We start from the raw sequence: 25,088 nt of genomic DNA, 5'->3' as shown, positions 1-25,088 counted from the left end.
TTGATGTATTATAGAAAAGTGATTTATCTTTTTATAAATGACAAAAGGCACATCTGCCTAATTTTTGCTGTGGTATCATGATACTACTCAGAACCGTGATACTTTCACTGGTATCATCCTGTGGGTCCCAATTTTGGTACCGTGACAACACTACTAACGACAACAAGTTTACAGTTGGTAAACAATGGAGGAGAAACTGGTGGTAGTGGTTGCTGGATACCCAGAGCGATACGGCCCGACAATAGACAGCAGGTTGTCAAACCCCGAGTCATCCTAAAATATGCCTGGAAACAGCCATCATCGAAGCTAAGCTCCTGGACCAGCTGGTGGTACTCCCCATGATCTACCCTCTTTTTTAGGGTCTCATGTATGCACACAGCTTGATGCATTTTTAATAATGTACTGTATGCTTCATCATAATGTTTTATTGTTGCTGTAATAGTATATATAGTGTAATACAATTTCATGTATTCAAAAGGATCAATGCTGCATCCTAGGTGATCAGTGTGTACCATACACTAGAATACTTTAAATAAGACTTTGAAAATACTAAGAGTGAAGTCTGTCACCCTCTCACATCAAAAGACAATGTGTGTGGCAATGTGTGTATACTTTGAAACAATGCGTCTGCAGTTACTGCACTTCCCGTGGAATCATCGAGTGCAAATACAGATAAGGTCACTCTGCCATTGCAGCCCACACTGTGGTTAGAGGGTGTATAACTGTATACCCCATCCTAATCTACAAACACATCCGTGTGTGTGTGTGTGTGTGTGTGTGTGTGTGTGTGTGGTGTTTCTGTTTAGCCTATGAACGTCAAATACAGTGATGAGAGGAGCAACAGTTCCTACATTTTAAAGACTATGTTTGACATTATATATAAGCATTTTTAGATTTTGATAAGTACCACATATACCGTCACATCCAGCACTTAGACTGCTCAACTCTCAGCCTATTGTCCACTTCTACAGCCTTTACTACTACTACTATGACTTAGTGCCTGTGTGTGGCTTACTAACCTCAAATACAGGAACGACAGTTCCTACATTGTAAAAAGTATGTAAGCATACATCATTGTCTTCATTTAAGCCTCGTGCTGTTCCTGCTGTTCCTATATATATGTTGTGCTGCTATTTTTGGCGCCCCCTGTCTTTCAGAAGCTATAGATGGCTGAGTTTTAAAGCTAGAGTGATGATACTGGTATCATAGGCGTTTCTAGACCATTTTTGTGGGTGCTGAAGCACTCCTAAATTGAATCCCAGCACCCCTAAAATCTGAGAGATTTTTTTTACATTTTTTTTTACTGTATGTCCTTTTTTAACAAGCTAGAAAAGTGTCAAAACCATACAGTACTTGGTTGAAACGTAATATTTTAACAACAAAAATACAGCACCTCTTTTATTGTTTTATTATTATTATTATTTTGTAGATTTCAAGCACTTTTCATTTTTTGAAGTGTATTTTTATTTATGTATTTGTATTGTATAATACAGACAAGAAGGAAAAAGGCAGAGACAAACACTGAAAAAGTCAATTACTGTTAATGTGTTAATGTTACACGTTACATTGCATTTCAAATAAAAGTCCAAAAAATAAGTCCAAGGTCCATTTTTGGTATTTTTGGTACTCACTATAGGGGGCTGGTTTACTCCAGAAACATACATACTGTTTATGTGTATGTTGAGGAGCTGCTGTATCAAAATGAGTTATCCTCCCCCAGAAATTAGGGTTATGATATGTTTCTTTTATGATTCCAATCCATTCCTCTTTTGCTGTGGTTCAGCATTTAAATAACCTTTATCAGATTTGATGGTTTAGTCACAGACTTTCCCAAAAAGTGTTGTGCTTTTCTTTCACAAATGTGGGAATGAAATTGCGTTAAAATGTACAAAACAGTGAGATTTATCTTGCCTGGCCGGGCAGCTCTCTGGGTGCTCAGCACCCCTAAACCTCTGATCCTAGAATCGCCCCTGACTGGTATCATACAAAACTAGAAGACCCTAGGAATCCAGTGGTACCATCCAATGTTACATTAGCTTCTCTGGAAGGGGGCTACAGTTTTGTGCATAAACTATGCACTTTTTTGCATGCAATGTTTATGACAGATTTATGACTATGACTAGAACAGTGCTGAGCTGCAGCTCAGATTGATCTCCAGGGTTCCAGCTTTCAGGTGATATATATACCACTTCTATGTCACAAATATTGTTGACCTGCTATCCCCCAAAAGAGGCAGAAATGGGTCTACTGTATGTGGACCTTAGAGGGTTGATTGCGTGCTTATATTTTGTCTCTTGGACCACACTGTTGTGCAGTGCAACACTGATTTGAAATAAATAAATCTAAAAATCAAGATCATGAAGTCAGTTTCTTTGCATTCCCAATCAAAACACAAAATGGCTTTACCTTGTTATTATGGACTTCAAAACTGCTTTGAAATGCATAATGATGGCATTTTAAACCAGTGATTATTTGCGATTAACGATGAAATTCTGTGATTAATTGTTTTTAAAAAATGTAAGTGTTTGAAAGCCCTAATATATATATACATATACTCATACCTGTCAAGTTTTGGATTTGAAAATAAGGGAAATTTTTCGGCGCCCGCCGCGAGAACTTACTTACTTACTGACTTATTCATACTTCAAAAACAGCATCATACTTACTGACTTATTCATACTTCAAAAACAGCATCAATGAGTGATTAACATAGGGGGGATCAAAAAATAAATAAAAATCAACCAGCCACCCTCCTCTCCTGACAGTCCCTCCATAAGTAAAGAACAGTCCCTACAGTGCGGTGAGGTTTGTGGGTCGTTACCTGCCACAAGAGAGAAATGTGAACGACTCGTTTCTCCTCTGACACGTCACATACCTGTGTGCCGCCATGGCTCGGTTGTCCAGGTACTGGGCAGTCATGACACCAATGAAGATGAAATTACTGGACCTGGAGTCGGACTTCTCTGTCGCCGGTAAGCCGTTATCTTGCACCGCAGAGCACTATGAGCCTCCGCCGTATTCCTGTCTGTGACCCCCGTTCAACCCACAACAGCCAGGATTCGCCTTTCCTTTCTGCTGCTGGTTGAAACGTGATAATAACCACTTGGTTAGGGTCAGGAAAAGATCATGGTGTGGGTTAAAATGAAAAAGAAAGTGACAAACACATAAGCCGTGACCCTGCTCCGCCTCAAGCCTTTCCCAACTGACCCAGAGCCGGTCGCGGCGCACCATACGCCCGCCGCGAGCCATTCAGCACCGCGGACAGTCGGACTAATGGGATGTCGAACCAATGGGCTGTCGGACCAATGACATGGACCCGGAGATTTACTGGAAAATACTAATACGGGAGGACGGCAGGAAAGAGGGGTAAAATACAGTAGTTTCCCGGCCAAAACAGGAGACTTGACAGCTATGATATACTTACTGTACTGTTATAAACTGCTGCTGCTCTAGAAACATTTGTATCTAAAATATTCAGTTGTAATAACAATTCCTTGTACAAATCAAATTATTATTTTTTAATCTATTTAATATTCACACAAAATTAATATTGTAACTGAAATATCCCTAATCAGATGGATATTGTATCAAATTGAATCAGAAATCAAATTGAATCAGGACCTTGTGAATCAAGATTGAATGGATTCGGATGTGATAGAAAGAGCAGAAATGCTTGTTTTCATGAAAAGAACCTGCCACTGCAGCTGTTTCAAACTGAGGATTCTGTGTAACAACAGGCCGCAGAGTGGTCAGTCGGGTCACCTGCTCGTGGATAGAAGGCAAAAGCGCAGTGTGGCCCTTCCTTTTTCTTGTTTGTTTGACTCTTTTCTTAATTGTGATGTGTTGTTTTCATGTTATGCAATAGTATTGTTTTATACAGGAATTTTATTTTCAGTTTAAGTTTGGACCAATGTGTTGCTGAATTTGCTGCAAAGGTTTACATGTGAATTTTAATTCCTGTTAATTTTTTTCTTTACTATAATATATAACCATTCCGTAAATTTTTATTTATGTATTTATGTATTTATGTATTTGTTAAATACATGAATTCAGCATGTCCTAATGTCCAGCTTAACAAAATAAGCAAGAGCAAATAATAAAAGCATGTAATGCTTTTCATATTCAACTATTTGTTCATTATACTATTTAACTAGTATAAACTATTATATACACATTAGAGGAGGTTAGGTACAGTTCTTACTCTACAGGAAGAGTCTGTGATTTGATTGTGATGCATTGTCTTCAAATAACAAGGCCTGATGACAGGATACCAATACTTTGACATAAACAAGCTACATGAGTCCATATGACCTGGCTTCACAAACCTTGACTGACTTGTTTGTGAGCAGGGTGAATAAACATACAACTCAGTGAATGTTTCTGTTTGACTGATGATTTGGACCTCAGTCTGTTTCTGCAGTGAAGATGTCTGGAGACATTGTGAACTCCTTTTCAATCCTTAGGAATTTATTTAATGTTTTAGCTGTCAGAAACTCCTGCAGATTAAAGTAAGCTTACTAAATACTCCACTGACTAACTCTAAATGACTCCCAATAAACAGAGTTGAAGAAACTCACTAAGTTAGCAACATTAAGCTTCCAAACAATCTTCCTTGTATCACTTTACAAGGTACAGCTCAAACATAAATGTCACCATTTGATGCACCATACCAGATTATAGCTTCAAGCTAATTCACGTCTGTAGTCCCTTGGCAGGTCACAGTAAAAAATACAGTACAATAGCAAAACAGATAAAAATAGCATACAAGGATAGACAGAAAATAACAAGCTACCCGCACACACACACACACACTCCAAAAACCAAGTTCTAAAGACCAAGTCAGTGATTACAGAGCTGAGCAGCTTTTAACAGATTTTTTGGGTTGATTTTAAAAGTGCTGACAGAGCTGCAGCTCCTCACAACATCAGGCAGGGTGTTCCACTGATTTGTGGCCTATACAGAAAAAGCTGATTGCCCAGTTACAGAGCGGCGAAATGGTATGGTACAATCTCGTATGGAGGATATTCTGGAGGATCTGATAGAATTTAACAGGCGAGTATGCACAAAGTCACATAGTGGAGGGGGGCCAAACCATTTAAAATTTTATAAACCACACACAAATTGGAAAATAACCTGAAATTCTCAAAGCTCAATAACTTATATTTCTCCAGTATCCTGCAGTGATGGTGACGCATTGGCTTTTTGTCCAGAGTTTTTAAAGTTTGTTTGTATAAAGACATGAGAGGCCTTAGAGTGGAATCACCAGCCTGCCCCCAGCAGGTGATACAATAAGACATACGAGACAGAATCATGGCATGCATAAATGTCTTGGCTCCATCCAAAGAAAGACAGTTTCTAATATGTCTGAAATTTGCTAGGTTGTATTTTATAGATTTAACCATTTTTTTTAACATCTTTCTTAAAGTTCATATTTGAGTCCAGAATCACGGCAAGATATTTAAATAGAGATATTTCAGTAACTGTGTCAATTTGTTTGCCTTTAATTAGAATACCAACACTAGGAGGTTGTACCATGGTTTTAGAAAAAAACACACATTTTGTCTTATCTACATTTAAACTCAGACATGATTGATCAAGCCAAAGAGTGATCCTTTCCATCACAGTTGTTAACTGGACAGCTGCTAAGTCAGCTGTTTTAGCATGTACATATACAACAGTGTCATCTGCGTACATCTGTAGGTCTACATCAGCACACTCTTCAGCAAGATCGTTAATATAAAGACTAAATAATAAAGGACCTAAAACTGATCCTTGTGGAACGCCCATAGTGCACTTCATGTAGTTGGACTGTGCATCACACCCTCTAACACATTGCCTCCTGTTTGATAGATATGAGGACATCCAGGCCAGCACTCTAGGAGAAAAATTAAATTTAGTAAGTTTTGATATTAAAACACTGTGATTGACTGTATCGAATGCTTTACGCAGATCTAAGAATACAGCACCAACTACTCCTCCTTTGTTGAGCCTTGATTTAATTTGCTCTATTAAATGCAAGGTAGCAGTCTCAGTGGAATGATTGACTCTAAAACCAAATTGCATACGATGTAGACCAAAATTGCTAGTGTTAAGAAATGTAGTCAGTTGTTCAATGACGACCTTCTCAGCAACTTTTGAGAGTACTGGCAGTATGCTTATAGGTCTGTAGTTACTGGCTTCAAGGCAGTCTCCAGATTTAAAAACAGGCGTGACAATGGCACATTTCCAGTCCTCAGGAAAAAGGCTCATTTTAAAAGACAAATTAATTAAATGAGTAATAGGACAAGCTAAGATATCTTTTTGTGACTTAACACACTTGGTGTCAAGATGAAAAGCATCTCTACTTTTGGAGATTTTTAAGGAGCTGATGATTTTTTGTACTGACACATTTGTTTCTATCAGTTCAAAAACCTGGTCTGTTGTGTCCAATGAAGCAATATCCAGTTCCCTTGGTGAATTTTTTGTTCCCAAGTTCACATACAGACTCGGAAAAAAAATATTAAAGGCAGAAGCAACAGCACAATTATCTTCAATTAACTCTCCCTGTACTTTTAATGTGAGATCACCTAAAGATTTTGGATTCCTCCTTGTGAGATCATCTATGTTTTTCCAGATCATTTTATTGTTGCCTTTTGCCTCATTCAATATATTGACATAAAAACGAGATTTAGCTAACCTTAGCTCTTGGATAACTTTGTTCCTTAGGCCTTTATAGAGCAGCATGTCAGTGTCTCTTCTAGTTTTAATTGCCTTCCTTAATGCAGCATCTCATGCAGTTTTCATCAGCTTCCACAAATTTACATTAAACTAAGTTGTTTTTGTTTTTAAGTTTTATCTGAATACTCACATTGAATCTATCCCTCACATAATTAATTTTGTTAGTGAAAGTGTCACACCCATAGTCCAGATCTTCAGAGGATAGTACATCACCCCAATTCAAACTGTTAATTTCACTTGATCTGATTTTGTGAACACATAATCAATATAATACAGCTTGCCCTTTTCAAACATATTTGAAATATAGTTCAAAAATATTGTTGTACATTTGGGCCAGTACGTAGCATAGTACACAGTAAGCATGTACATAAGTAACTGAACGATAGAATGTATAAAAGTAAAGGTTAAGTGTCTGACATGAATATCTTTGTGTCCTCTACAGATGCAATGGCTAATCCTTCTCCTGCAAAGAGTATGGGTGACCCTGGAATTACCCCACTGTCTCCTTCACATACTCAGGTGACTAAGTTCTCTTATGCATGTTTTCTCATTACTGTAACTATTGTTACTCTGTGCATGTTATGCTTTCTATGTGTGTATAAGGGATGTAAAGGTACACAGATGTCACTGTCCGGTTCATAGTCCTGTTTAGGAGTCACAGTTCAGGTTTGGTTCAATATTATTATGACATGTTGCATTGTGATGAGTATTGCAGTAACATTTATTGCAATATATTGCGATTTACTACCTTTTTTCAAATGCAAATTACGTCCTCAATTAAAAACTTTGCCATCGTCTAATGAGATAAAGTTTTCAGTGTGTTTATCTCACTCCAATCATTTTTATTGCAGCAACGTGTATCTAGTGGACTGAAAAAGAAATGTATTTTTATTATTCTAGTAGGCTACCAAAAGTTGAATTTGTATTTGTAATGTTAATAATTAATAAAATAAAAAAATGATACTTGGCGTTGGTGTATTGATATGATATTGCCAGGCAAAATATCACTATACTGTGCTGTATCGATTTCTCCCCCCACCCCCAGATTTTACCGCAGTTTGTGACACACTGTCTCTTGTCCATTTACAGTCGGCTCTATGTGTTGTCATGGATACACTGTACGCAAACTGGTCCATCCGTCCATCTGTCTGTCCCATCCTTGTGAACGTGATATCTCAAGAACACTTTGAGGGAATCTCTTCAAATTTGGCACCAAGGTTGACTTGGACTTGAGGATGAACTGATTAGATTTTTGTGGCCATTGATCAAAAGTCAAGGTTGCTGTGACCTTGTATTAGGGCTGGGCAGTATTCGCGGTGATGGTAACATACCACAGTAAACATGAGCCGCGGTACTGCTTTTGTGGTTACCTTCATACCACGGTACTCTGGCTATGGCAGCAGAACGGGGCCCGGCCTGCCTGCCTCACGCACCTCCCTCGCTACGTGATGGAGGTGGCCTGGCCAACCGCACCAAACCCAGGCCCGCAGGAGAAGGGGGCCCGGGAGCCGCCGGCCCTCCCTTTTCCCCTCTAACATTTATACATAATATATAACGTTTTATACACAATTATAGATGGATTAGCAACCATTTTACTTCTGATGATAAATAGTTTCCATCCTAGACTTGTATGGCTTTTTAAATTGTTTTATTTAAGGTGTAAAAAAAAAAAAGAGAGAAGACGATACCGCAATATCATACCGTCACCGCATCCCCCCAAAATAATACTGTGATATTGATTTTAGGCCATACCGCCCAGCCCTACCTTGTATCCATGTCATTCTCGTGAACCCAATATCGCACCAACAGCTTGAGGGAATTTCTTCAAATTTGGCACAAACGTTCACTTGGACTCAATGATTAACTGATTAGATTTTGGTGGTCAAAGGTCAAGGTCACTTTTATCTTGTCTGTCTAGTCCTTGTGAATTTGGTATTTCAAGAACACCTGGTGGGAATTTCTTCAAATTTGGCACAAATGTTTACTTGGACTCAACAATGAAATGATTGGATTTCAGTGGTCGAGGTCGCTGTGACCTTGCATCTGTCTCATTCTCATGAACAAGATATCTCAAGTTCTCTTGCCATTACTCAATATCATATCTCAGGAACAGAAGGGGAGACATTTGGTCAGATACTTAATTGGTGACATTCATCTCAAAATTATGCTGATTGTATAAATCCTCTGTGCTGTTGGGGGAAGATGTGTGTGAAGCATTCATGTAATCACAGACATGGATGTAAACTGTAAACTTGACTGGTGCATGAATAGCTGTGGGGCAGTAATTCTAGTTGGATATGCACAAATATCGCAACACTGACCTTTTCAAGAGGGTGGTTGAAGGAATGAAAGAGGGAGGCTGTGTTCACACAGTTGACGTGATAAACAGCCTGTTAGAGCACGTCAATCAGAGTATGCATTACTGCATACCAACAGGAATGTTAGTGGAATATTCTTTTTCAGTAGCCACGTAAACAGCTCAGTGGTAATATTGTATTAAGTTGAAATAAAGGCACAAACGTACTCAGTGTTAGGACACAGTGTTAGGACACAGGCCACCAAAGACAGGGTGAACATATCTTATGAACCAGTGACTCCTCTGCCCCCATGCAGCTCTCTATCAAGGCATGCGGGAATAAGCTGTACACATTTTGGTGCTGCTGTGTGTGTGTTCACATCTGTGTTAGGCTGTGATGCTGATTTGCTCTTTTCAGTGAATGTTGCTGTTGATCGCTGTTGGAATGTAAATGCAAATGTTACAGCCTGAAGTGCTTGTGTGTGTACATGTCCTAACCCTGTCGAACTGTACGTTCTCTTTGTACAGCAAAGCGACACAGACCAGGTACCGTCGGGGCCGTCCTATGTGGTGGTAGTAGCCATTGATTTTGGCACCACATCCAGCGGTTATGCTTATGCCTTCACTAAGGAGCCGGAGTGCATTCACACTATGAGGTAGGCCAGCACTGCAGTGCAGACACTGACAGTCAAGAAGTGTGGGGGTGGGCTGAAGCTACATCAACATATGTACTTTGCTGATAGTGGCATACCTTCTTTGAACACAGTTAAAAAAATGCAATCAACATGAAGGTCTTATATTGCTATTCTCTGAATGAATTGGTCAAATCAGGCCCTGAAAATGTACCTTTGCAATCAGCTCACTGTGAGGGATCGGGTCCAACATAAACATATTATGTCTTAACAAAGTTAGAAAAGTTATTTTTTGTTGGTTTGTTTCATTTGAGAGATCTCTGTATTCTTTAATTTCTGGTTTAAAGTGGGCATGTCTCAGTCTGAAAATTCTGGTGTGTACACCTGGGCACCAATCAGGTTTAGCAACATTTGAATGAAAAACTGATGGTTTGTTTGTTCTCTGTCAATTAAATCTGATCAAACCACATCCTCACAGTCTTGATGAATTGGAGCTGAATACCATAAAATGGGTTTTAATTTAACTGTAGCTTATTTACCACCACAGCACAGAAACAGCACTTATCAAAATCACCAATGACCTCCTGATTGCAGCTGACTCCGGACTTTTATCCATCCTCATCCTCCTAGACTTGAGTGCAGCCTTCGACACCATCTCCCACTCCATCCTCCTCAACAGACTGGCATCCCTTGGAATATCCAGCACACCCCTCGACTGGTTTAAATCATATCTCACTGGCCGCACTCAGTTCATTCAGTTAAAATCCTTCACGTCCCAGCCATCTCCCCTCTTCTCCGGTGTTCCCCAGGGCTCTGTCCTCGGTCCCCTCCTCTTCATTATCTATCTCCTCCCCCTTGGCCATATTTTTTCGAAAACACAGTATACAGTTTGATTGCTGTGCGGATGACACCCAGCTCTATCTCTCCACCAAACCCACCTCCAACCTCCTGCCCACCTCGCTCTGTGTCTGTTTACAGGACATCAAATCCTGGTTCTCCATCAACTTCCTCAAACTGAACAATGATAAAACAGAGGTTCTCCTCATTGGTTCAAAGTCCACCCTCACAAAAGCTAGCAGTTTCTCCATCTCCATAGACAACTCCACTGTTTCCCCCTCCTCTCAGGTTAAGAGTCTGGGTGTCATCCTCGACAGTACGCTATCATTCCAAACACACATTAATGACATCACCCGGACTGCATGTTTCCATCTTCACAATATCAACCGACTTCGTCCCTCTCTCACACCCAGCAGCACCACCGTACTGGTCCATTCCCTCGTCACCTATCGTCTGGATGACTGCAACACTCTTCTGACTGGTCTCCCCCTCAAATCCATCCATAAACTTCAACTGGTCCAAAATGCTGCTGCCCGGATCATCACCAGAACACCATCCATCCAGCACATCACTCCTGTCCTCCATAATCCGTTTATCATTCGTTTTTCAAAATAAAACCAAATATGAAAAACAAAATGACTTGTTTTTCAATATTTGTTTCCAGAACCAAAATGAAAAAACGGATAACGACTCGTTTTCCGATTTCCGATTTTCTGTTTAAATGGAAAATGGAAAAAACAGATAACGGGCCGGATTCATGCGGATCAATGCTATAATTTCGTGTAGAGTTTCAGCTTTTTGCGGTTTACACATGGCCATATGTTTGTGAATGTAACCATGTGTACAAGATGTGTATATAATATAGATAAAAATGTCTGCACTCTTATACAGTGATTTCTTTTTTATACACCAGGTGATGAAAGCAGCAGTAGTACTGACAACAGGAGCAGCAGTGATGAAGACTCTGATGGAAATCACGATGCTCTTCCTAGCACCAGTGTTCTAAGTGAAAAGCTTGAGCTCTGTTTCACATTGGATTATAATAGTTGGTGTTATAGTCAGGACATTGAAAATAATTGTGTGGCATCAATAAAATCTACATACCTGAGACGGGAAAATGTGTTTTAATATTATTTTTTTTGTTGTTTTCTTTTGTTGTTTTTTTTACCATTTTTTTCCATTTATTCCTGTTGCTGCTAATTGGTATCATACCTAAATGTATATCTATTCTATGCACATGCTCCCACTGAGGAAAAACTGGAGTTAAGAACTAAACTATGATAAATGGCATAAAATATTAAGATGTAGGCCTAACATAAAATACTTTCGTGATTAAATAAATTAAAACATATAGCCCACAGTAGATAAAAGTAGAACATGCTAAAAGTAACTACAATAATAGGCTAAATAGTATCTAAGCAATAATTAAGTGTCTAAACAATAATAAATGGTATCTAAGTTATCTATTAGGCTACCATTCCACTCTGTAAATAGATTTTAAAATTTCAATATAATTTTAATATTATTTTTGCTTATTTCGTTGTTGTTATTATTGGTTTACTTTTTAGTAGTATTGTATTGTTTGAGGATGACTCATTTTAGTAACTATCTACAGTAAAAAAAAAGAAAAAAAAAAAACAAGCAAAGAAACAAATAAAAATCATTTTATACACTGGGCCAAAAAACAACCTGATCTCACAGAAATAGGTGAAATGACCACGACCTCTTAACACCGCATTCCGTCGTGGCAGCACGAATTGGGTTGAAATTACATGCCGGTACCATGGAAACAATGCCAATGTAAAGTCACTTAGGATCCATTGTCGTGGTGTCCACATGGATTCCCTGATTCAATAACGTCCTGTATACACACAAAAACACAAAAGTGTTCTTGCAAATATATTCCTCTGTTATAATTTCCCACCAATAATAATAATAATAATAACATGATAGTTCGGCTGTACTAGATATTTGATATAGGTCTATTCAAATATTCAGTCCCGAAAACGCCGTTTCTACAGTACTAGCTAAATTATCTGAAATTAACCATCATCCTTACTTTTTCTTAACATATTTCATCTAGGTGCAGTGTCATTACTAGTTCGTCTTTACTAGACATTTGATATATTCAGTAGATGTATCTTTTTACGACTCTATTTTACAACAAGCCGCAAAAAACCTACCTTCCCAAAAACACCGTTTTTAGAGTACTATCTAAAATATCTAAAATTAGCCAACATCCTTGCTTTACTTCTTAACATAGTTCATCTAGGTGCAGTGTCATTACTAGTTCGGCTTTACTAGATATTAGATATATTCAGTAGATCTATCTTTTTACGACCCTATTTTACAAGCCGCAAATAAACCTACCGTCCTAAAAATGCCATTTCTAGCGTATTAGCTAAAATATGGAAAATTAGCCGTCATCTTTACTTTTTCTTAACATAGTTCATCTAGGTGCAGTGTAATAACTAGTTCAGCTTTACTAGATATTAGATATATTGGGCAGATATATCTTTTTACAACCCTATTTTGCAAATCAGAAGAACTACAACTATGTTGCTGATATGTATCAAGCTGCATAACTACAACTATGTTGCTGATATGTATCAAGCTGCATGGCGCAGTTCCAGGGAATTGTAGTTTTTTTAAAAAAGATAAGTGTTTTTCCTAGATTTGGAAGTTGTAAATACTGAATTGAGAGTACACTGTGTACTTTAAGGGGATGGTAAACACACTTGTGTAATCAGATTTTAAATATCTAATTTCTAAATGGGTGAAAATTAATTTTATCCATATTTTACCCATATCTGACAGCACCCCCAGTTGTTGACTCCACTCACATGATATTTGAGGTCAAGAGCTCTTTATAACAGTTGGCCCATGTCTGTACCCCCTTTCCTTGCTGAGTTATAAGCCTGCAAACATGCACTGAGGTCAAGGTTCAACGGTGAATGGCTGAAAGCAGGAGCTGTGTAGAATCTTCATACTGACATATGTCACTCTCCAGGTTGAGACCTTTCCAATGATGTATTTGGTTTAGCTCTACAACAAAGTTTTGATTTTTTCATTTTTTGGACACAAGCCATGCCAAGTGTAGTTTCAGAGAGCACTTTGAAGGCCCAGTGTATAAAATGATTTTTATTTGTTTCTTGTTTTTTCTTTTTACTGTAGATAGTTACTAAAATGAGTCATCCTCAGATAACACAATACTACTAAAAAGTAAACCAATAATAACAATAATGAAATAAGCAAAAATAATTTATATAATATAATTATATTGAAGCTGGGATAGGCTCCAGCCCCCCCGCGACCCTCAAGAGGATGAAGCGGTTAGAAGATGAATGAATGAATGAATGAATAATTATATTGAAAATTTAATTACTTTAATTATTTAATTCTATTTACAAAGTGGAATGGTAGCCTGGGATGCTAAATTAAGTGGAGATTGTTATAGATGTATACATAGAATAGATATACATTTAGGTATGATACAAATTAGCAACAACAGGAATAAATGGAAAGAAATGGTAAAAAAACAACAACAAAAAACTAAAAAAATAAGGTATGTATATTTTATTGATGCCACACAATTATTTTCAATGTCCTGACTATAACACCAACTATTATAATCCAATGTGAAACAGAGCTCAAGCTTAGGTATTTTTCAACCTGGGCCCTATTTCCCCATGTGTATGTGTGCGTATGATTCATGGGTACAACTCGTTCTAAAATTGGTTCAGTATCGAGGGAGGCGGATGCAACCGGAGCCACGAAACGAGCCAAAACGGTAACGGGGGCAAATACGTCCCATATAAGTTTGCGCATTAAAAGTGCTTTTTTTCGCCACTGACCGGTTCAGATCGCCAGTGCTATGAGTGGAGTCAGCTGTCAGTCAATGTTAGAGCAGAAAGGGGGAGGGTTGCCGCGCTGGGTACTGTAAGTGAGTATGTGTGTATGAAGTGTGTGTTTTTTCGCCACTAACCGGTTCAGATCGCCAGTGCTATCTCTGTAAATAGCATACTAACTTAGCCTTTCCCTTACCTCTGGGCTGTGTGATGTCACGAGCTTTGCTCCACTGTGTCTGTAGCTCTCTCTACTCGTGGGACAGCCGTTTTCTTGAGGAAGAGTTGTTTCGGGATTGGATGTCTTCTCTTCTTCGGCTGGCAGTAGTCATCTTGGGAGAAGTGAGCACTGCAGACCCGATGGTCTGCAAGGCGCAGTGTCTGGAGAGGAGTGTTAGCATCTATTTGTAGCACAACTAGCCACAACTTCAGCATCTCGCCGTCCGACAAAGGCAGCCTGTGAAAGCTGTATGGGGTGTTGCGCGACATCCTGTTCTTGCTTTGGGGAAAAGGGCCCGTTTATTTGAGCACTTCAAAAACTCCGGTAACACTCCAGGGGTAGCACATAAAAGACTCCATCCTCTGACTCTGACTCTTCTAGCGTAACACACACACTTCATACACACATACTTACTTACAGTACCCAGCGGGGCAGCCCTCCCGCTCTCTGCTCCAACACTGACTGACAGCTGACTCCACTCATAGCACTGGCGATCTGAACCGGTCAGTGGCGGAAAAAAGCACTTTTAATGAGCAAACTTATACGGGACGTATTTGCCCCCGTTACCATTTTAGCTCGTTTCGCGGCTCCGGTTGCATCCGCCTCCCTCAATACTGAACCAATTTTAGAACGAGTTGTACCCATGAATCATACGCGCACATACACATGGGGAAATAGGGCCCAGGTTGAAAAATACTGAAGTTGTCCTTTAGAACACTGGTGCTAGGAAGAGCATTGTGATTTCCATCAGTCTTCATCACTGCTGCTCCTGTTGTCAGTACTACTGCTGCTTTCATCACCTAGTGTAGAAAAAAAGAAATCACTGTATAAGAGTGCAGACATTTTTATCTACATTATATACACATCTTGTACACATGGTTACATTCACAAACATATGGCCATGTGTAAACTGCAAAAAGCTGAAACTCTACACGAAATTATAGCATTATTACTGCTGTTTTTTTTTGTTTTTTTTAAATAAGATTATCTATTTGGCCTGTTGCTTTAGGACGGCATGAAGTGGGGAAATAGAGAATGGGGGAATGACACGGGCCGCAGGCTGGGATCAAGCCCACGACCGCTGCGGCGAGGCGGTGCCTCTGTGCATGGGGTCTGTGCATGCTGCATACAGACGACACTCCTGACCAGGTGATGAAACCGGCAGCAATAGGGGCGTCGGTAGCTTAGTGGATAGTGCCGACGTGGTGTAGGTGTGTAGTCTTCATCACTATCCCCACTGTCAAGACAGCTGTCGTCACTTTCGACTGGTGGAACCCTGGTTTGAAGTCCACCTGGTTGCTTCCCATTGAACATTGATGCATTCATTTTGTTCTGTGTTGTGGAAAAGTACAAAAAATGCATTTATATCCCAGCATGCTACTTTTATAATGTTTATAGAAATTAACTAGAGTGGCATTTCCCAAAGAAAATGCATGTGAGTGCTGAAATCCACCTAAATACAGCATTATTTCTATGCTGCCGTTATGGCTGAATGTGGCGAATTTGTGAGTCGCGACAAACATAAATCTTCAAATAACGTAGAAATTACTCGCCACATGAAGTCTATTCCAATATGTCAGCTGTAGAAGCAAACAGTAAGCTGGCACGTATTGTTACCTTAGCACAACTTACCTCATATTGAACAATTTCTCCAAATTTGCAGCCTCCACATGCAGCGGTTGTTAGCCAAAGTGTTAGCTTCCATGAACTGGATGTAGTTGTCACTCCGACCGGTCCGACAAGAAACCAGTGCTTGCAAAAGAAAAAAACTTGGCTTCCGGAGAGATGAAAATGTTGAAAGTGCATGAAAGGCCCGAATCCGGCCCGTTATCTGTTTATTCCATTTAAACAGAAAATCGGAAAACGAGTCGTTATCCATTTTTTCATTTTGGTTCTGGAAACAAATATTGAAAAAACAAGTCATTATTTAGTTTTTTCATATTTGGTTTTATTTTGAAAAACTAATAAACGAATGATACACGGATTCTCCATCAACTCCACTGGCTTCCCATACAATACCACATCCAATTCACAACCCTACTGCTCATATTCAAGGCCATCCATAACCTCGCTCCTCCATACCTCACTGACCTCCTCCACATCCATGCACCCTGCAGGTCTCTCAGATCCTCCTCCTCAATCAGCCTCACTGTCCCTCCAGCCTGCCTGACCACCATGGGGTCCAGAGCCTTGAGCTGCTCGGCCCCCCGCCTCTGGAACTCCCTCCCTCCTGATATCCGAAATATTCAATCCCTGGACACTTTCAAGTGTCCTGAAAGGCGCTGATAAATAAAATGTATTATTATTATTATTATTTAGTCATTAATATTCAATGTCACAGAGAAATACTTAAGTCTTGAAGGAGGAGAAGCTTCAAAGTGGAATCAGACAACTTTTATAACTACCAGGTACTTGACATATCTCCTTTGTGCTTTAAATGGAGCCTTCATTTTCCATACCTGGTGGCAGACAGATTTGCACAGTGTAAGGGAGGCTTATAGGGAACCAATCTAAACATAGATGGCATCATTTTTCTAAAGCTATTGCTTTGTACAATCAACAGTGACTTCATTATGATAAGTTAAGGCAACTTGTCTATTTCCACTTTAAGTGCAACCTTTGAGTGATTTTAAAGTCCTGTTTAGACCAAAAATTTGTGATGAAACAAGACTGTTTTAGAACATTACAGAGAAAAGTTGCAGCGGTGTGATCTGGCCAGTCTGAGCTTGACTCAAGCCGACTGATGGTGTCACCTGCAACTCAGCTGGTGAAATCGCTGGCGGCTGGTTTAGAAGGTAAAGCCCTTCACCTGTTTCTACCGCCAATCGGCTTGTAGTGAAGTCTGCTGGTCAAGTCAAAATGACTACAGACGACATGACTGCCTACTGCAGCAGGTGCTTTTTTTGCACCAAGCCCTCTGTTTCCATCCTAACGGTTTGCCGGTGTGGGATGGTAAGTCGCTGCTTCTGCTCGCTGTATGTGCTTATGCCCCCCCACATGCACACACATTCTCATTGACTGATTTATTGCCGCTGGTTATTTATGACTGTGGTGTATTTATAATGAATACAGTCCATCTGATGCTGGTTTTGTTTCTGTTTTTCAGCGTTTCATCACTGCTACAAATGCAACTGAGCCAGTATCTCGCTATCCTCATTCTTATCTTAAGAAGCAACAAATTATATTCAGCCACAAAATGAGCCTGACAAGCTGGAAATCAGAACGGACGTACGGAGAGTTTTTGCATAGAAATGATACACCATCTCATCTAGTTGCACTGGTGTGAACCAGCAGGTTTTTAGAATGTTGTAGAACGGCACATTGCAAGTAATTGCCTGTTTCAACTTGTCACGTCGCAAATCTTTGGTCTTAACTGGGCTTAAGAGAACTTGTTGTATTCACTAATTGGACATAGTGGGGCGGCATAGCTATAAAATCGTTAATTTTTGTGATAAAAGCACCAAATTTGGCACGTGGTGACAAATATATTTAGAACAAATCTGTATATTGGGGCATCAGAAACTCGCCCACTAGTGGCCAGAGCAGGCAACCTGCCCATGGACCCGTCCCATTAATTGGATCCACTCCAAAATGTAATGGCTTCTAAGTTGGACCATGCTACATGCCTCCACCAAGTTTTGTGAAAATCGACTGGACGGTTTTCACGTAGTCCTCATCCAAAAAATGAATGGAAGTGAATGGGCAGCCACGTGTGGGCAGCCCGTGGGCACGCCCCCTGAGTTGGATCGACACCAAAATTTCATGTATTCTAAGTTGGCATGTGTTACATCCCTTCACCGAATTTTGTGAAAATCGGTCAGGCAGTTTTTGTATAATTCTGCTAACAAATTTATAAATTGGGTGGCATAGCTAAAAAAAATTGTTCATTTTTGCGATAAAAGCGCCAAATTTGGTACATTTATAGCTTTGCGATAAAAGCGCCAAATTTGGTACATTTATAGCTTAATATACTGGAATAGAACACTTTGGTCATCCCCCCAAGCTGCTGTTACCATGTTTTCAGCACCACAAATATAATTTAGAGAAAGCTGCTGTTACCATGTTTTCAGCACCACAAATATAATTTAGAGACCAGTTAAAGTGAAAAATAGGTTTAATTCTAATGTAGGACAATAGTAAATTAAAGACATCCAACACAATGGTGAGATTTATAGTTATTTATAAGGCCATTTAACAATGTTCAGTGAACATACTTAACAATTACACTGTAACAGTTTGAACATATGATATCTAACTAGTGCAGCAATTTGCATTGCTGCAAATGGCTGCCATTTGTAGAAAAATAATCCACCACCAATTTCACGGCCTCCTGATTATAGTGACAGTGACACTGATCTATGAATGTTTTTCCCCCCTTTTTTCTTCTTTTCTCATAATCAAGGCCTCGTTGTAAAAACAGCTCTATTATTAAGGTTCCACATTGCTGCAGATGGCTGCACTAGTTAGATATCATATGTTCAAACTGTTACAGTGTAAATGTTAAGTATGTTCACTGAACATTGTTAAATGGCCTTATAAATAACTATAAATCTCACCACTGTGTTGGATGTCTTTAATTTACTCTTGTTCTACATTAGAATGAAACATATTTTTTCACTTTAACTGATCTCTAAATTATTTTTTTGGGCGGGTGACCAAAGTGTTCTATTCCAGTATATTAAGCTATAAACGTAGCCTACCAAATATGGAGCGTATCGCAAAAATGAACAATTTTTTAGCTATGCCGCCCAATTTATAAGTTTGTTAGCAGAATTATACAAAAACTGCCTGATTTTCACAAAATTTGGTGGAGGGATGTAACACATTGCCAACTTAGAATACATTAACTTTTGGTGTTGATCCAACTCAGGGGGCGTGTCCACGGGCCGCCCTCACGTGGCCGCCCATTCACTTCCATTCATTTTTTGGATGAGGATTATGTGAAAACTGTCCAACCGATTTTCACAAAATTTGGTGGAGGCATGTAGCAGAACTTAGAAGCCATTACATTTTGGAGTGGATCCAATTAGCGGGACGGGTCCATGGGCAGGTTGGATTCAATTGCCTGCTCTGGCCACCAGGGGGCGAGTTTCTGATGCCCCAATATCCAGATTTGTTCTAAATATATTTGTCACCACGTGCCAAATTTGGTGCTTTTATCACAAAATTGAACGATTCTAGAAAAATATTGAGCTATGCTGCCCCACTAACATGGTAACAAACATCAGTGGGTTCATTGTCAAAAACAGACCCAAAAATGCATGTTTTCCACAATGACAATATTTTGAACTATTGGCATGGCCCATTATCACCAAAATTAGCGTGTGGATGCAGGTCTTAAAAGCATGGGCAGACGTTCTAAAAATGACCGCAATAGACTAGAGCTGTGTAGTGTACATGGCTCTGCAGCAGAGAAGTAAGACTTTCTGTCTGTGTGTGTATTTTTTTACGGTGCGTCAAATCGACGTCACAGACAGGCCGGAGAACAGATAAACAGTAGACAGTAGTATGAGACAGCAGCACAGAGGAAAGAAAATTTTACAGTGGTCATGCAGGCGGGAATGTGTTTTTCGCGGAGGGGTGATGTGCAGTGGTGTGTTCGCACTTATATGAGGCAGCTGCCAGCTGCAGACCTCTGTCTGAGACCATCAAACAACAAAACCTTTTTTTTTTAAGCGAAACATTATGCTAAAGTGGATTTTTTAAGCCAAAACATGATCTGGTCCTAACAATAATCAAGAGTTGTCAAGAGTTTTTTTGCCTATACATAACCACATGTTTAACACATCATTGTTGAAATGTAAAGTTTCAACATATCCACTACGTAGTCTCTATATACAGACCCCGGAGATCTTGCCTCCGGAAGAAGAGCGGAAGAACCCTGGTTTCCGGTTGTAGGCTGTTTGTAGTCCGTGTGATATTGACCAACCACGTTTGAGCCGGCAGCAGTTGTTGCCAGGTTAAACGGTCCGTGCGGTGAACTAACGAGGCGGAACATAATTGGCGTCACTGCAAACTCTGAATCCATCGCAATGGTTCAGCATATTTACTTATATATAAACGGAAGTCGGAAACGGAAATTCACCTCTTCCGCCCAAATCAAACCGGAATGCCAAAAAATCAGGGGTCTGCCCCCAGAGGCTGTATTGCCGTCTGCCAGAAGTCAGACGGCGATACAGAATACAGCCGATGGGTTCCAAGTAGGGCTTGTTATGGTCTGGCTCTAAGACAAAGACAAAAACTAAGGAACGAAGTAAATGCAATCAACGCAGCATGATGCCAGGGGGAAAAAGAAGAGACACCAAGTTCCCAGGAGGGCGGGTTTTAAAGGGCTGAAGACAGTGGCCAGCTGCCTCCAATCACCACGACTAATCAAGCCACCAGCACTCTGAAACAAAAGAACACAAACACCAACAACACCAACACCAAACCCTAGTGGAGGCCCTGGGGCCGTCACAGGGTGTCCCCGACTAAGAATTTTCATAGTCGAATCTGATTTGACAGATTTTTCCTTTAGCCGACTAATCGTCGAATCATGTTGTTTTCCCCCTCATTGATTAATGAGCTCATCTGCATCAGTTTCTGCTCCAGAGAAAAGAGCTAAAACACCCAAATAAACAAATTTAATTCGTCAGTTGGCATAATAAGATAATAATAATAAAAGTAAAAGGATTATCATTTTATCTTTATCTTTATTCCTTTCACTTCATCAAGGTATGATGCTGTAGATGAGCGCAGACGCGCTGCAGCCTCATCCATGTCTATAACAGGAATCGTTTCTGACTCGTCACAACTTGCCATTTCATTCACAAATAAGCATGCAAAAACATCATCAGAAGGTTTAGAAACAGTTTTCCTTCTTTCTGATTTCAAGTTACTTCATTAATCAATTGTTTGGCCACGTCGGACAAAAAGTAGCCAAATTAAAAATCAGAGTCTATCAACAAAAACAATCAGCGGTGAAATTTGTTTCAAGACACTTCAGGTAAATGAATAATCCTTCAAAAAAGTTTGATTTGAGAGCACATACCTCCTCCAAAGTCTTTGTTTATGCGCTCCGCCACCGTAAATCACCGTAGGCCTCGATGCTGCTCTGATGTCCTGCAGCGCACTCACTCACCTCAGCTTATTTGGATCGTTTACACCTCGCCTTTCCGAAAATAGACCTCCATTCCTCGTAACGGCGCGGTTTCCCATTTTTTCTAAAGGCCTATTCCGAATATTGGGGACAACGCCCACAGTTCGACAACAGGTGCCTCCAATCAGCCGCACACTCAATCACAGATCCCTTCCGACCAGCCTCCCCCTGCAACTACAGCTCCACTCGGCTTATTGTCATCATGGATAGGCCTACATCGTTGTTTCTACCTGGTGATATGCTGTGATAAGGCTTTAAAATTGTAGCCATGGGTATATGCTCATTATATCACAGTTAAGAAACAATCAGACTGACTGATTTCACCTTTCCGTTTTATAAATGCATTTAATATATTTACTCCAACCAGAAGCCAGATTATCAGTAGTCTGTCTGACCAGAGTAGCAGCCGGGAGTGTGGCCGGGAGTGGGGATTTCAGCACCATGGACAGCGCGCATAAAAAGACTTGACAAGCGTCTCCTTTTAAATGTGTTTGCTGCTAACGAAATTATACATAATAAATGAAGACAGTGACATATTTTCAATAAAAAACAATGACTTGAATGTTCATTTTAAGCTTTTGTAGTACAACGAATTTCAGAATTGTGCGAGTGCGGCCGGAGAGTGGGCGGCAGTGTTTGATGCAGGAAACTCGATATGGACTTGAAAATCAGTTTTGCAGTGCGGGGGTTTCGGAGTGGGTGTGGTTTGGAGTGGGGGTGGTTCGGAACGGCGGGGTTTCGGAATGGAGGGCTGTCCCCATTTGGGTGTTGAGCAACTGGGTGATTTATTCATGCATAGTAATGATTATGCCTACTGATTAAACGCACGCGTCATTTTAAATTTTTTATTAACAGAAATTAGGCTGATGTTTGTATGAAAATAGGCTATATATCATGAATTACTAGAAAACAAATACATTCTATGTCAAATCAAGATGTTCAGCAGCAGTGAGCACCCCCATATAGTCAGAATGGTACGATCTTGTTTCATAACCACATTTTGCGACGATTCGATGGCGAGACTGGCAGTCGAATTAGACTTCTCCGAATCGAATCACCGAGTCATCGACTATTCGGGGTCACCCCTAGTTCCGAGAATGTCCACTACATAATAAGGTACAAATGTTATCCATTGTTTGAAACCTACAATTTGAACATTTATTCTGGTGGTTGGTTTGAGGAGTTACTGCTCAGGAAAACTGCTCAGACTTTATGGTTCCATCAGTTTAAAGAATGTGCGTTCCCTCAGCTCGTCACTTTTCCTGTCAGGACTGCATGCGCCAAAAAATTGAATGTTTCCTTTTGAATGGTGTTGGACATCCAGTTGTCTGTTTGCTGGAGCCACTCACACCCCTGGGCAACATACCCACTTGTCTGCTGCTTTAATGGACATGCCTAAAGTGTCGAAGATATTTTATGGATGTAAAAAGCAGCTCCAAAACTGTCTCAACAATAGTCAGATCTTTTTCAGCTCGTCTGCGCTATTGATAAGCTTCTGCTACCGCACATCTCTTCTTAAGTTTAACTGACCCCGACCTTTGCACTTTGACCTGACCTGATGGCGTTGGCACGCCAGATCAGGGGAATTAATCACATTTGCATATGGCAAGCATCTTTTTTCATATAATTTCTTACAGTCCTCTTATCATATGCTGTTTAAAATTTAAAACAAATGTTTAGATAACCCATGAGTTATGGTAAAATAGCCAACTATTTACAGACTCCCTTGTCAATAGGGGGTGCTGCAGCACCCACAGCACCCATATTCCCATGCCCTTCACAGTGATCACACAAGGTGCAGACTTGGATCAGTGTTTGAGTGCTGCTTGGGAAAAGACAGACAGTGATTTATGACAGCGCAGCATTGCATCTCACTGGTTAAAGGCCTAAAATTAACTCGGGTGTTGTGTTCCCATCAATGCCTATCAGAGCTGGAGGCAATAAATACCTGTGGCTACTGCATAGTCATTTGACTTGGGTGTGAATGCCGATAAAAACATTCCCATTGCATTAAAATACAAGATTTTAGCAGGTGTTCGTGGTTTTTTTGTGCATAGGGAAAGGGGCTTATATTAGGCATTTTAACAATAAATTACATGCGACTCCATCCTATAAAAAAGAGAGGCACTACCTAGTGACATAGCATGTCACACAAACCACAGTGCATTTTCCGTTTACATAGCACATTCCCTGTCTTCTACTTTGTAAATTAATTTTTGATTGATTAAATTATTAACTGAGCAAATAACTGTCATCAAACATTCATCAAACATTCAGCCTGTTTTCATCACCTGATTTCTGTCAGCAGGGATCAAAGCTCAGTGGTATGAACATCATGACATTTTTGTCAAGGAAACTTGCCCAAAGATGAAACGTAAAAGGTAGCCTTATACAACAATTTGGCAGCATCAGTTACGCTAATGATCAAATCTCAGATAAATCTGATTTTTAAATTTCACTTGTATAAGCAAAGCTAACAGAGGGAAGTATCACTCCTGAAGCTTCTTGCACAAGATCCAATAAATGGTCTCTGGAGCAGCTCTGCATCTGAACACTCCTGTCTGTCTCTTATCCATCACAACAGACTATTGGACAGCAAAGTCACAGAGCAAATCATCAGCTTGTGAAGGTCACCAGTGGAAACAATGACCCCAAATGAACTCTATATATTGCTTACAACTATAATCCTAACAAATATGAACAAATATACGACAATGTTCCCAGTGAGTGTAGGCACATAACTGTGAAACTGTTGCGAGTTGCAGGAAGGTTATGTATTATGGTGCATACACTCATACAGTGGTAAATGTGTGTGGGAGTATGTGAGAAGTGGGTTTACCAAATGCTTTCAACTTCTTCGTTCTACCCTGGTCTTAAAAAAATCTGTGGTAAGCCATAAAGATATGGCTATCTGTTATATGTATTACAGCATCTGAGTTTTTTGATGCTGGAAATGGAGATGGTCTTTAGACACAGAGAACCTACTGAAGATGCTTAAACTCAGACAGCAGCAGTACAAGGACCAGTGTTCATATGAAAGTTTAGAAATATGCCTAGATACTAGTCCAAGAGTTGGCATACTGCCCATTGATATCCTGAATTTAGTTAAAGGAATATTTGATTATGGGAAATTTTCTTTCTTTCTGAGTATATGATGAAAAGATCAATTTCAGTGTCAGTAGGAGACTAATCTAGTTTAGCATAAAGACTGGAAGCAGGGGGAAACAGATAGTCTGACACTGTCCAAAGGCCAAAAAACACCTTCCAACACCTCTAAAGCCCACTTTACGCTGTGCGATTTTGGGCTGTCCCAGACGAAAGATGACCAACGTGTCTCTTAGACCCCATCCCAACTAGGCTACTTAAGGAGGTCTTTCCTTTAGTTAACACTCATATATTAGAT

The 25,088-nt window shown here is 39.9% G+C and overlaps 1 protein-coding gene across 2 annotated transcripts in view; it reads left to right on the top strand.

Moving 5' to 3' along the window:
- Window positions 1-25,088, top strand: part of hspa12a (heat shock protein 12A) — a 248,915-nt gene that overhangs the window by 98,436 nt on the left and 125,391 nt on the right. For both annotated transcript variants that reach the window (XM_050070830.1, XM_050070829.1), the window contains exons 2-3: window positions 7,160-7,236; window positions 9,542-9,669. In XM_050070830.1, coding sequence (XP_049926787.1) covers window positions 7,160-7,236; window positions 9,542-9,669 — 205 coding nt within the window. The remainder of the gene's footprint in view (window positions 1-7,159; window positions 7,237-9,541; window positions 9,670-25,088) is intronic.

Source organism: Epinephelus moara, chromosome 19, assembly GCF_006386435.1.
Source record: "Epinephelus moara isolate mb chromosome 19, YSFRI_EMoa_1.0, whole genome shotgun sequence".
NCBI classification, from domain to species: domain Eukaryota; kingdom Metazoa; phylum Chordata; class Actinopteri; order Perciformes; family Serranidae; genus Epinephelus; species Epinephelus moara.
Note: the sequence above shows the minus strand (reverse complement) of the source record. Positions and strands in the feature narration are given on the sequence as shown.